General features: G+C 40.3%; 1 protein-coding gene across 1 annotated transcript in view; it reads right to left on the reverse strand.

Moving 5' to 3' along the window:
- Positions 1–3,903: 3,903 nt before the first annotated feature.
- The window catches only part of LOC146968324 (butyrophilin subfamily 1 member A1-like), a 55,332-nt gene continuing 46,327 nt past the window's right edge, over positions 3,904–12,908 (reverse strand). Inside the window, exon 3 of the mRNA XM_085760319.1 lies at positions 3,904–4,307. Within this exon, the coding sequence (XP_085616445.1) occupies positions 3,904–4,307 (404 nt within the window). The remainder of the gene's footprint in view (positions 4,308–12,908) is intronic.

Here is a 12,908-nt window from a genome sequence, read left to right on the forward strand (position 1 = left end):
GTCAGACAAATGTGTCCATAAGCGAGGTGCAGATGAGTGAGTTTGGAGCTGACGAGAAGAGAGAAAAAAGAAAAGAACTACACAGAAACTGTAGCTGCAGTGATATGACAGCCCCGCCCACATCGAGGAGGAACTATGAAAAACTAAGCTTTTATGGAAAAGGACCTGAACCAAGTTGAGTCGAGCTGTAACTGTGGAACAGGGCCTTACTGTTACAGCAGTCAGTGAGTGGGTTCCTCTTTAAATACACTGAGATGAAGTCAGGAAGAACTGGACAAGAGACGGACAGCTTCAATCGCTGCTCAGTCACAGAGCTAACACAGGGGTTCTCAAACTTTTCTGTACCACGGCCACTGAAAAGCATTAGCTTCTGGCCTGGGACCCCCTTTGTAAGCCCACCAAGTCTGAAGCTTGATGTCAGGCACAAACAGCCAGGTCAACACTAACAGCTTATGATGTCATAAATGACATTTTAACTGGCAGGCAATATTATAAATTACATTTCATAATAACGCTCAAAATAGAACATGTAGCTCCTCTTGGTAGTAAGCATGAGGCCCGAGATCGTATAAAAACCAGGGTTTATTACAGACACGATCTACCCGTGACAACTGCAAAGAAAAGAAAAATAAACAAGTAATGAAATAAATAAGCACCACAGCTTGTACACAAATACAATAACATCCACTTCCTGTTTTTAATTCTTAATGTGTTGAAACACTTGGAGTGAATTCCCATTAATGTCTCACAACACTTTCACTTTCTGACAGTTTCTGATAAACAAACAGCTCCACCCATGAAGGATCATGTTTCAGCCTGGAGACGCTCACCTGATGTAACCTGTGAGGTGTTACCTGCAGCAGCAGCCAGCAGGGGGCAGCACCACACTTCACCTGAACATCTGACAGTAAAACCAATCAATCAATAAATAACAGATTGAATCAGGATGTGAGTGTTTAAACCTCAGGGTGGAGCTGCTCAAGTGACATGGATCAGATCAGATGGTTGTACTATGAAGGAGGTTCAACAAACTCTGAGTCTATCCCTGAACTGAGTTGAGTTATGGTGCGTTCACACCAAAAGTGTCGGGAGCGTCAGCAGCATGGGCAGCAGACGCTTTCAATGCTCTGTTCAGCTCCAGCGGCCGGCGGCCAAAGGGGCGGGACTTTCAAGCAGCGTGGAAGATGTGTCCACTCAGGCGCTCTCAATTTCTCCCGCTGTGAGACTCCCGGTCTGCAACGGGCTGCCGCCGCGACGCTCCTCATTTGCATAAAGTTTAACTTCTCTCAACTTCTAATTTGAAGCTCTCGACGCTTCTTCGCGTGTCGCCGCTCCCGATGCCCCTCGACGCCAGTCTCCATTGAAAATGAATGACTTCTGGCCGCCGAAACGCTCCCGACGCTTTTGGTGTGAACACACATGTGAAGTGAAACAAGAGTTTTCAGGAATTGCTTAGTTGCCTTAAACCTGATACTTTGTGCTGGAACAGATGGAACAGAACTCTCACTAACATAAGTAAGACTAGGACATTTAAGACAGACTTTGAGCTAAGAGAGCTTCAATATCCCCCTGGCCACTTCTCATACTGCCACAAAAACACAGTTTATATTCACACAAGAGCTTTTATTCACTCACAACAGGCCAGCTGCATCAAACACAATCATTGTACATTCATATACATCAACCTCCATTCGTTCTCAGTGTAAAACAAATAAGTAGTGGTTGTAAATCAACAAAATTCACCTTTGTACTGACTCAGAGTCAGTTTACAACATGAAAAGATTGAGGTCAGATCAATAATTGATGATCAATAATATTTTTGGGCACATTGAAAGAAGGCTGCGTGGTAGTGCAGGATTAAAAAGTAAAAATTTACAAAATAAGGATAATAATGAAACAGTGCAGGGCGAGGCAAAAAACCTCAGTGGGCCTATCTGAAATCTACACACTGCAGGAGCTCCCTTTGGTTTTTCATTTGACAGGCAACATTTAAACGTTTCGATCCGAAGATCTTCCACAGGCACTTTGCTTTTAAACACGAGGTGGCAATTAGGGTAAAATAGCAACCCCATGCAGGCAGAGGAAAAACAGAGTAGCACAGGGGGCGTTGACAAAAACATGTTTTTAGCAATTCATCACATTATCAAAAGCAACATTAAGATAATTAAAAAATAAAAAAGATTTTAATAAAGAGTTGTAAGGTAGAAAATATTAAAAAGGCCATAACCAGAATCAAATTCAGATGTGGACAAGCACGAAGAAGTGACAGAGATTATAAATAACAAAAAGAGAGAAAATAAATAAATATGATTATAAATTTGACTAAAATATGCAATTTTTCTCACCCACAGGGTGAAATAAATTTGGTCTTTAAAGAAGTCCAGATTCAAAGTAATAAAATGGTAGACAGTTGCTCGCTTACAGTTAGTCCAAAACACGGCTGCTCGTCTTTTAACAGGAACTCACAAGCGTGATCACATTTCCCCCGTTCTCGCCTCCCTCCCCTTACTGATCTTCTTAGTTCTTTTATATGCTTTTGATGTACGGTATTTCAACTTTAACTTAATTTACTTTACTGTTTTTGTATCTGTTGGCAGCATTTTGGTAACCTTGTTGTTTTTAAACATGCTATATAAATAAAGTGGATTGGATAAACCAGCTGTAACCAGTCAGAACAAACTGGGCCTCATGCACCAATAGAGTCTTCATCTCCCGTCATGAGGTGGTCCCTGAAGGCATCACTGTGTCTCTGTCCAGCTGAGACTGAGCTTCAAGAAGATCATGTGGAGCTGAGGAGCATCAGAAACATCTCAGGACATCTCAGGATCAGTCCTCAGTAGAGATGGTCCGATTAGGTTTTTTGGGACCGATACTGATCACTGATCACCTAAAGCCTCACCGATCCGATTACCGATCAGAACCGATCGATCACATGGGACGATATTATTAATATTTATTTATTTTTTTACTCTTTTTTTTCCCCATTAATTCATCCACTCATGCTAAAATACTCTGGTAAAAGTAGAAGTACTGATTCAACTCCTTTACTCAAGTAGTACGAAAGTACTACAGGCTCTGAAATGAGCTTAAATGTAAAAGGGGGCTTCTTTGCTCTGGGCCCCCCAGACTCTAGGACCGGCCCTGCTACCCATAGCGTTTTTTTCAGTCAGGAGTCTTCATATTCCTGCTCTGTCTGCACATTGTTGGACTTTCCTTCAGTAGAGGGTTTTGATGAGCAGACACCAAGTAGCTACAGCATCTTACTGGGAGTGATACTGAGTCACACACCTAAGGGAAAAAAGATTGTATTCTATCGCTTATTTGCGCGTCAATAAGGTTGAAACAAGTAACGAGCCTGTTTTGACAGCATAAGGAGCATTTTGTTTAATTTTGGAATCCAGCCGCGGGATTCGGTCCGTGGTCCGCCGGTGTCGAGAGCGACCGGGTTCTCTCTCACTCATGCACAAAATAGACCCGTCAGCGAAACGATCGCTGCACGGCGTGAGCCGGCCGCGGAGGATCGCGGCACTTTGCGTCGCGGTGTCTCTCTCTCTCTCTCTCACACACACACACACACACACACACACATACTGGTCGAACTCCGTTGCTGCGACGGAGAACTTTAATCCCAGCAAATGCCGCTATTGGGGGACACCTGACTCTCTACAGTTCTTCTGATCAATCAGCTTAGTAACTAGTCCTAGCTCGTCTAAAAACAGCTTGACAATATAAGCAGTAAAGTTGCAGTTTTCTACGGAAGATAAAAGCAACAACACCACCAACAACAACAACAACAAAGAATAGAGTCAGACCAACTCCCAGTCCAGGGTTTTCCTCCTTCACTCCTCCGTCCTTGTCTCCTGTCCCCCCTTTGTCTCCTGCAGAGAGAAGCAGAGTGAGGTATCAGCTGTCAGGTCGGTGATGAGTGAAGAACACAACAGAGTCTGGACTCTGGGACTCACCTGACTGATGAACCTCCAGGTGGACGATGCTGAAGAGCTTACTGGATCTACTCCCGCTGCCTGACTCTGTGTAGACAACTTTACACTCGTATGTTCCTGTGTCGTCTCTGGTCACCTTCTTCAGGATGATGGACACGTCTCCGTCCTTCACGTCTCTGGCCTTCAGCTCCGCCCGGCCTTTAATAGTTGGATCCAGGTTTTCTAGATCAACCCTCCCGTCCCGGTACAGGAACACATTTACATAGTCCTGTTCACGTCTGGTCCACTCTACAGCTACGATGTCAGTGTTGCTGGGAGCTCGACATGGCAGAGAGACAGACTGTCCAGGTTCAGCTAGGATGGTCACTGGGAATGACACAGAGAAACACACACCAAGTGGGTATTACATCAAAGTCGCTAAGTAATCTCGAAGCTTGAATTAGCGAGAACTCCAAACCAAGCCCGACCCGTTCCATCAAACCAGATCAGCTGGCTCCACTTGACGCTAATTCAAGCTTCACCTGTAAGCCTCACCTGGTCCAAGCCCACACCAGTCGAGTGCTGAAAGCAAAGGAAACACACGCACCGAAGCTTCTCCACAGCCGAGTAAAGGCTCCTTATAGAAATTTATGATGATGAATATCAGTAATGTACAACAAGGAAACACACACACAAAGTTCCTTCAGTATTTCAGCATCATATGAACCCCTCGTACAGGTATGTCTCAGTTCACTGGGTAGAGCAGATGCTGCAGTGAGTCGAGTTTAAATCCCCCTGACTGACCTTTTCCACATGTCATTCCCCCTCTCTTCCCGTATCCTGTGTCTCTCCACCTCTCCTCTTGAAATAATGGTTAAATCAAAAGGGACAAAGTGAATGTAGCTATGTGTAGATAGCAACACCTATTAAGATTTAATTCATTTAACAGGCCTAAAGAAATTCTTAAAAATTAAAACATTTTAACAAGTGATATGTATCACGTTTATCGGCTATTTCATGATTCAACATATTTATCACACAATTGACTGTAGAAAATTATCCATCAATTTAAGGAGATGAGGACTCTATGAAGTGAAGCAGGTGATAGTGAAACAACCAATCTTTAGTTTAAAATGCCTGTTTGATTTTATCTTTACTGGTGTACAGCATACTGCAGTCTAACTGACCAGCAGTTTTGTGCAACAACTTTTCTTTATTCAACACATTTTGGGTTTAACCCTCTATGGTACGCTGCATTATGATGCCAGTGGGGGAAAAAATGTTTGGAGTGTTTTTATGTCTCAAAATAGACTAAATAAACATAATCTAAAGACATTTTTAAAAATTATTTATTTTTGGAAGTTTTGGGGATTTTTTGCCTGTAGGCAACATTGTACCATTACGGTTCATCATCTACTGTATTAGAAACACCAGTCTCTGTAGACTTTCACCTTCACTGGCCTCATCCTCATCTGAATTCTCATTCTCATCTTCCTCATCATCATCATAATAGCCTGATGTTTACTTTACTGCATCCAAAATCACATTTATTAAGGATAAAAAACTAAATGATGATGAATTATATGTTTTTGAACATTATATTTACACCTAAACACACACTACCATAGTCTCATAATGCAATTTTGATTCCATAATGGTCCACTGTCGCCTCAAGGCAACATTGCAATTTTCTTTTTTAACAAGTTTCCATTATTTACCGTTTTAGTGGAGCAAAATGGCAAACCTGTTTCCCTTGAAAAAGTCTGCAAAAAAGGGTTTCAGTATGGCTTCTTCAAAGTCGTGTGATAAATTAAAGCATTGTTAGTGGTTCTCTAAGGTCTCCTCTCTTTTTTTTTTAAAAGTATTACAGCATTAAATGGGATGAATTATGGAGATGTGACCAAAAAGAGGTATGTTGCCTGAGGGCAACTACCATAGAGGGTTAAGTGAATGGATTTCATTATAACATGTAGGCTAAGTTTTGTTTCATAATAACAGAACATATTTTAGTGGTTCAATAAAAGACATCCGTTTCCTTTTAATGTGTGTCTACAATATCAGTTATGCCTTATTCTTAGTTTTCTCCAATATATTTTTATGATATTATTATGTGTACGATAATATCTGATTATTTCACACAGGTCCAGGTCAGGTCGTCTTGGTCTCCTGTCCTAACGCTCTGAAACTCTGTTGATCTGATACGGAGCCAAACAACAGGAAGAGATCTGCCATTTTGAGACTGAGAGAGACTGACGACAACTGCTCACTCTACGGTTACTAACTACTGTAACTACAGTGTAACTACAGAGACAGAGAGTTCAGATCTTACCGTCAGAGGACAGACACGGGGGGAGACACAGGAGGAGACACAGAGAGACCGACAACACCGAGGAGGAACACATCTTTATCTTCTTCTTCTTCTTCTTCTTCTTCCTTCTTTTACTCTTTAAAGTCCGTCAGTGTCAAGGCGCGAACACTGTGAAACTCGCTACTCGTGTATTTCCTCCTCTCGCTGTTGTGGCGGAACCATAGAGGGCGGAACCAAGTAGAGCTCTGTGAAAGAGAGTAGTGACAGCATTGGTCCAATGGCAGCGCCTCCTGGTGGAGGAATATGGGTTTTGCAAAAGAACTGACATCTCTGCATTGTTGGTGAATGAGCAGTGTGGTATTTTCAATAATTTAAGGACATTTATAGATCACCCACGTTAATAGCATCATTGAGGATCCTTTACAGATAAACATTAACACATAGGAGAGTAAAACAAACAAAAACAGTTGTCTACATGAATGTTTCAATCTACATTTTGTAATAAACAATTTATAAGTAGGCTATAATTTGATATGACCAAGACACCTAAAAACAAAAACACAGTTTTCATCAATTTACCAGCAAGTGGGCAACACACATACATTGGAGTGAATGGGTTTTCTGGGCACTTTTGCAACACCCCTTACCACGGGAGTCAATGGTGGCGTCGTTACTCTCTTTTCCAGTGCTCTAGAACCAAGGAACTGTCGAAGTCGCTGACGTCAACATTCGGCACAGCTCCACTACTTTTCTTCGGACAAACTGTTGATCCGAAAATGTAAGACAGGAAATAAAAGAGCTGTAGGAAGTAGTGGAGCTGTGCTTAGAGACCAACCGACACACTGAGTTAACATGAAAACGGAATATTCAACAGCAGCTTTTTATGCAGCCAAAAGAAAAAGCTTGAACATAGGCTGTAGGCCTATATCGGCAATACTTTTTTTCCCCAGTATAGTAGGGAGGTTAAGCGACTTTTGACTTCAAGTCATGATGTAAAGGTCTCCTTTGGCATGGAAGTACATTAGGGTCATACAAATAAATCTATCCTAAGACGCAAGTGAGATCACACTTTGTATCCGAAATAAACACGTTTTTAAAATGCCTTTTTTTAATGGAGAAAATGCATGCAAAAAGCACATTCCATTTAGAATGTCCATATAAACTACAATGCCTTCATCTCCTGGATGTGATCTACAGCTTATTTGTAACATCAATATTTCAGGATTGTTTCTCAGTTTGAATGATGAACAGGGATCTAATGTTTTTCAATCTGTAGGGCGGACTCACATAAGAAGGATAAAGTCCAGTCAAGACATTCCATTATGGCTAATTTGAAATAAGAAATAAAGATACTGTAACATCGTGAGATTGATAAGATGAGCATTAACAAGCATTCACAAAAGTAAAAATCTACCAAAATAATGAAGCTAAACAGTTTCTCAGTATTACTCTGAGAGAGGATCTTAGCCAGCTATACTGCGCTGGTGAAATAAGTCAGTCCTAATCATATGCTTTATGTGGGAGCTGCAAAACTAAACTTCCCTATATGTACATAAAAGCTGAACATTGCTTATTAAGGGCGCTCTATAACATTTGTTAGTTTACTTGAGGAGCACAATGTAAAATGTTTTCAGTAGCAGGTTATATAAGCCTTAAATAATGTAGAGTGTCAAATGTGATCCATTTTTACATTTGAGAACAGTAAAAACATTTTTCCTTTGACTTTAAGTTGACTTCTAATATGACCCAGAATGGGTCAAACACATGTCATACATGTAAATTCAACTTTTTTAAATCAACATACAAGCAGTAACTAGTTCTAGGTAGGCCTATATTTTGACCAACACAATATTTGGCTAATTGGTCTTTCCTGACACTACTGTGATATGAATTACATCTTATTATTTAACTACTTGTAGGCTATATTTGTTGCACTCCGTCCGATATTCAACAAATCAGTGATTCAGTATAGTTTTATTAATGTTTTTACATTAATAAAGCCCAATATCCTGTCACACAAGCAGCTGCATGTTGTCTCAGAAGCTGTAGATCTCATCCAGAAGCTGAAGGCATCAGGGGATCTGCATGAGTTTCTATGGACATTCTAAATGGAATGTGCTTTTAGCATGCGTTTTCTCAATTAAAAAAAGGCATTTTAAAAATGTGTTTATTTCGGATACAAAGTGTGATCTCACTTGTGTCTTTGGATAGATTTATTTGTATGACCCTAAGGTACTTCCATGCCAAAGGAGACCTTTGCATCATGACTTGAAGTCAAAGGCCTATTTTTTGGGCTTAACCTCCCTACTAGTAGGCTGACACTGATGAAGTAAGTGAAGGGCCACTTCAATTGGAAATCAAATTGAAACATGAAGTATTTTGTGCTGAATTATATTAAACGACATATATTTTGTGGACATGATTGCTTTACAACAGGCTTTGCCAGCCCACAATCCATGTAATTGAATTATCAATTTATTTAATTTTTCCTTGTCCTGTGCCTCTCTGTATGGTACTGTCCATTGTAGATGGATGCACATGCGCCACCTGTGCTCTCAACTGAGTTTTATCCTGTCTAGTTGGTCTGATCACATCATTAGAAACATGTGTTCAGTTTCCAGTAGTTGTGTGTAAAGAATGACTGTTGTGTTGGAGTTGTGTTCACATTCTGCTGCACGTGTTTACAATTTTGCAACACAAGCGTATCACAGTGTGAACTGTGTGACCGAGAATGTGTTTAAGCTAAGCTTTTGCAAAAAAAAAAAAAAGAAGAGCAGACGAGTTTTGCAAATTGTGTCTACCCTACCTGAACAGTGTTTGGACAAAATGTTTGATCTTGAGTCTGGTTCTTCTTTATGCTTTGGTTGCTGACACCTAGTGGTGGTGATGAGGAACTGCAAGTGGTTAGGGGAGACCGGGGTTGGTTGGCACACTTTTCACTCTTTGCCATAGCACTCTGGCATCATTTATGTGAGAATATTCAAACCAGCATTAAATGAAAGGTTAAAGGACAATTCCAGGCGAATTCAACTCGGGGGTGTATTTTCATATCATTTTAGGTCTAAAAGAATGAATCTGAAGATTTTCAGTTTAATTGCTCCTGTTTTGCGGTAGTTGCGTCTGTCCGCGCATCGCCACGGCAGCAATGAATGGGAGTGGATGTAAGTTCCGCTGTTTAGGCTGTTTACATCCCTCAAAGCCGCAATTTTTTTCCACAGACAGCGTCAGATGGCTACTCAAACATGCACCGAGAAGTTTATTTACTTCAAGCAAGCCGACATGTTTGTAAAACTAGATCTAATTCAAAGTCTCCCGGAGTCTCACGCGAGCCCGAAGTTGCAGTGCTGGTGTGTTCAGGCGCAGTAGGAGCTACCGCTTGTGTCATAAACACAGGAATATCAACTCTTTACTTGCTTCAAGTGTACATTTTTTTCCACAGACAGCGTCAGATGGCTACTCAAAGATGCGCCGATAAGTTTTTTTTACATGAAGCAAGTAAAGAGTTGATATTCCTGTGTTTATGACACAAACGGTAGCTTTTCCCACTGCACCTGAACACACCGAGCACGGCAACTGGGTCTCGCGCGAGACTCCGGGAGACTTTGAATTAGATCTAGTTTTACAAACATGTCGGCTTGCTTGAAGTAAATAAACTTCTGGCTGCATGTTTGAGTCTCCATCTGATGCTGTCTGTGGAAAAAAATTGCGGCTTTGAGGGATGGAAACAGCCTAAACAGCAGAACTTACATCCACTCCCATTCATCGCTGCCGTAGCGATGCAGGGACAGACGCAACTACCGCAAAACAGGAGACATTAAACTGAAAATCTTCAGATTCATTCTTTTAGACCTAAAATGATATGAAAATACACCCCTGAGTTGAATTCGCCTGGAATTGTCCTTTAAGGTGTCAGCTTTAACTAAACACATTTCAATGTCCACAGTTATATTCTAAAATCAATTTATTTATGAATAAAATCATGCTGCGCACTTGTGCCAACCAGCCCCGACACGGGGTTGGTTGGCACACTTCATGGGGTTGGTTGGCACAATGTAAAAATGAATGGATGAAGCAACCAATATAATAATAAATTGGAAATTTAATTATAATATATTCAAATTCAAGAAGATAGCATGTATATGCATGCAAATATTTGCATGTATAACACTAAAACAGGGCATTTAAGGCCACGAACAAGATAACAGGTACACAGAACATCAAACAGTAAATGATTTGAGCTTTTTTTTTTTTTTTAAAGAGAAAATATTCAATGAACATAGAATTTATTCTTAAATATAGCATATCACCTCTTTGTATTTTTATTTTTATTTCTTTACTGTGTTTTAGATTTGCTGTGTGGGGTGGATGCAGATTATTTACATTAAGGCCTATATAGAATCACTGGAATTACAGTATTGGCATATGTAGGCTTTGTGGCCCATTTCACTGCATAAGTCATGTGCCCATTTCTTGCACTCAGTGCACTGAATTGTATGAAATTATGTTTAATCACATTTAATATGTGTATACTGCATGCTGGGGTTGGTTTGTGTGTGCCAACCAACCCCGACATGAGTGTGCCAACCAACCCCAACCAAAACAAACCCACTTTTGTGAATATATGATGTTGCCCAGTTAACATCACTCATCAAAGACTTTCAAGTTTCATATCAAATTGAAGCTGACTCCATCTCTACAAACTGGAAGTAACACATTTCCAATATCTTTATCCAAAGCAATTTTATAACACTTTAAGTGCGGGGGGACATTTTTTACTTTTGGTACTAAAAAACTGATATTTTGCCCTCAGCAAAAAAGTGAGTGAGTTTCAGATGTTTTAACAAACTAGATAAGTGCAGCTCAAAAAGATGATCATTTTGATGTCACATTTGTGAGTCTGTGACCAACAGGAGGCCAGAAAACAGGGGTGTGCCAACCAACCCCGGTCTCCCCTACACTGTGTTACAGTAACACAGCTCCATACAGTATAAAGGTAGATGTTTGTGTTAAAGCTCCTTCAAAATAAAGGTAGATGTTTGTGTTAAAGCTCCTTCAAAATAAAGGTAGATGTTTGTGTTAAAGCTCCTTCAAAATAAAGGTAGATGTTTGTGTTAAAGCTCCATACAGTATAAAGGTAGATGTTTGTATTAAAGCTCCTTCAAAATAAAGGTAGATGTTTGTGTTAAAGCTCCTTCAAAATAAAGGTAGATGTTTGTGTTAAAGCTCCTTCAAAATAAAGGTAGATGTTTGTGTTAAAGCTCTTTCAAAATAAAGGTAGATGTTTGTGTTAAAGCTCCTTCAAAATAAAGGTAGATGTTTGTGTTAAAGCTCCTTCAAAATAAAGGTAGATGTTTGTGTTAAAGCTCCATACAGTATAAAGGTAGATGTTTGTGTTAAAGCTCCATACAGTATAAAGGTAGATGTTTGTGTTAAAGCTCCATACAGTATAAAGGTAGATGTTTGTGTTAAAGCTCCATACAGTATAAAGGTAGATGTTTGTGTTAAACCTTCATGCAAAATAGGCTGCCTCGAACCTCATTAATACCCAATAACCTTACATAAAGTACACGTGAGGAATGAAATAACCCATGTTCCACTCCTGTTCTTATGTGGAGACCCTACTGTTTAGATTACAATTCCAGAGCCATACCTTAAAGGGACATTGTGTAACTTCTCCTGTTATCTATTCACGAAAATCGGATCACCGGAGACACCGGAGCTGTCGGCTCAGGTCGAGGTGGCGTCTGTGAAAAGTCACTGCTGCATTCACGTGCAGTCGGGCAGACGGCCGTCGGTAACAAACCAGATGTCATTTTAGTCACAGAAGTCCAGAGAAGGCAAGGCAAGGCAATTTTATTTCTATAGCCTGTTTTTACAAACAGTTTGTCTCAAAGGGCTTTACATGGCATCGTAGCAACATCCTCTGTCCTTAGACCCTCACACGACTGAGGAAAAACTCCGGTAAAACGTGGGTCAGGTAAAGAATACGTGCAGCGGCTGTCGGCCGTCTGCCCAATTTCACGTGAATGCAGCATGAAAAATACGATTGAGTTGCTTGTGATATACAACCGCAACGCTAGATGGGAGTAATTTCTACACAGTGACCATAGCTTCCTCCTCTAGCCATTTGTTAAGTGCTTATGTTTGTGTTTGTTATTATTATTGTAGGTTTACAGATGACCGTGTGGCAGTGCTTTAGACTGATTGCCTTGCTTCGCTCTGTCTAACTGTGGACACGCAGTGCCTCACCACGGCCGATTTGGCCCCTGATTGCCTTGCCTGGCTCCGGACTGTTTGTTTGTGCAGCCACGTCTTAAAATGTGTGTGGGTGTTGCAACCCATAGATTTGATTAACCTGTTGGCTTTGTGTTTATTTGTGGTTATTTTTGGTTATTGTGGGTTGTAAATAATTTGTGATTTTTTAAATTTTGTAGAGCTGCAACAATTAATCGAATAATCAAACAAAAATTGATTATTTAATGAATCGTCAACTATATTGATAATCGAATAATCGGTTTGAGTAGTTTCTTCTCTGATCTCAGCTTCTTTAATGTTGAATCTTTCTGGTTTCTTTGTTCCTTTATGACAATAAACTGAATATCTCTTTGGTTTGTGGACAAAACAAGACATTTGAGGACGTCATTGTGGTGGCACTGATTGACATTTTTCAAAATGTTTTA

This window comes from Trachurus japonicus, chromosome 18, assembly GCF_045865225.1.
Source record: "Trachurus japonicus isolate A0001 chromosome 18, Traja_1.0".
Classification (NCBI taxonomy): domain Eukaryota; kingdom Metazoa; phylum Chordata; class Actinopteri; order Carangiformes; family Carangidae; genus Trachurus; species Trachurus japonicus.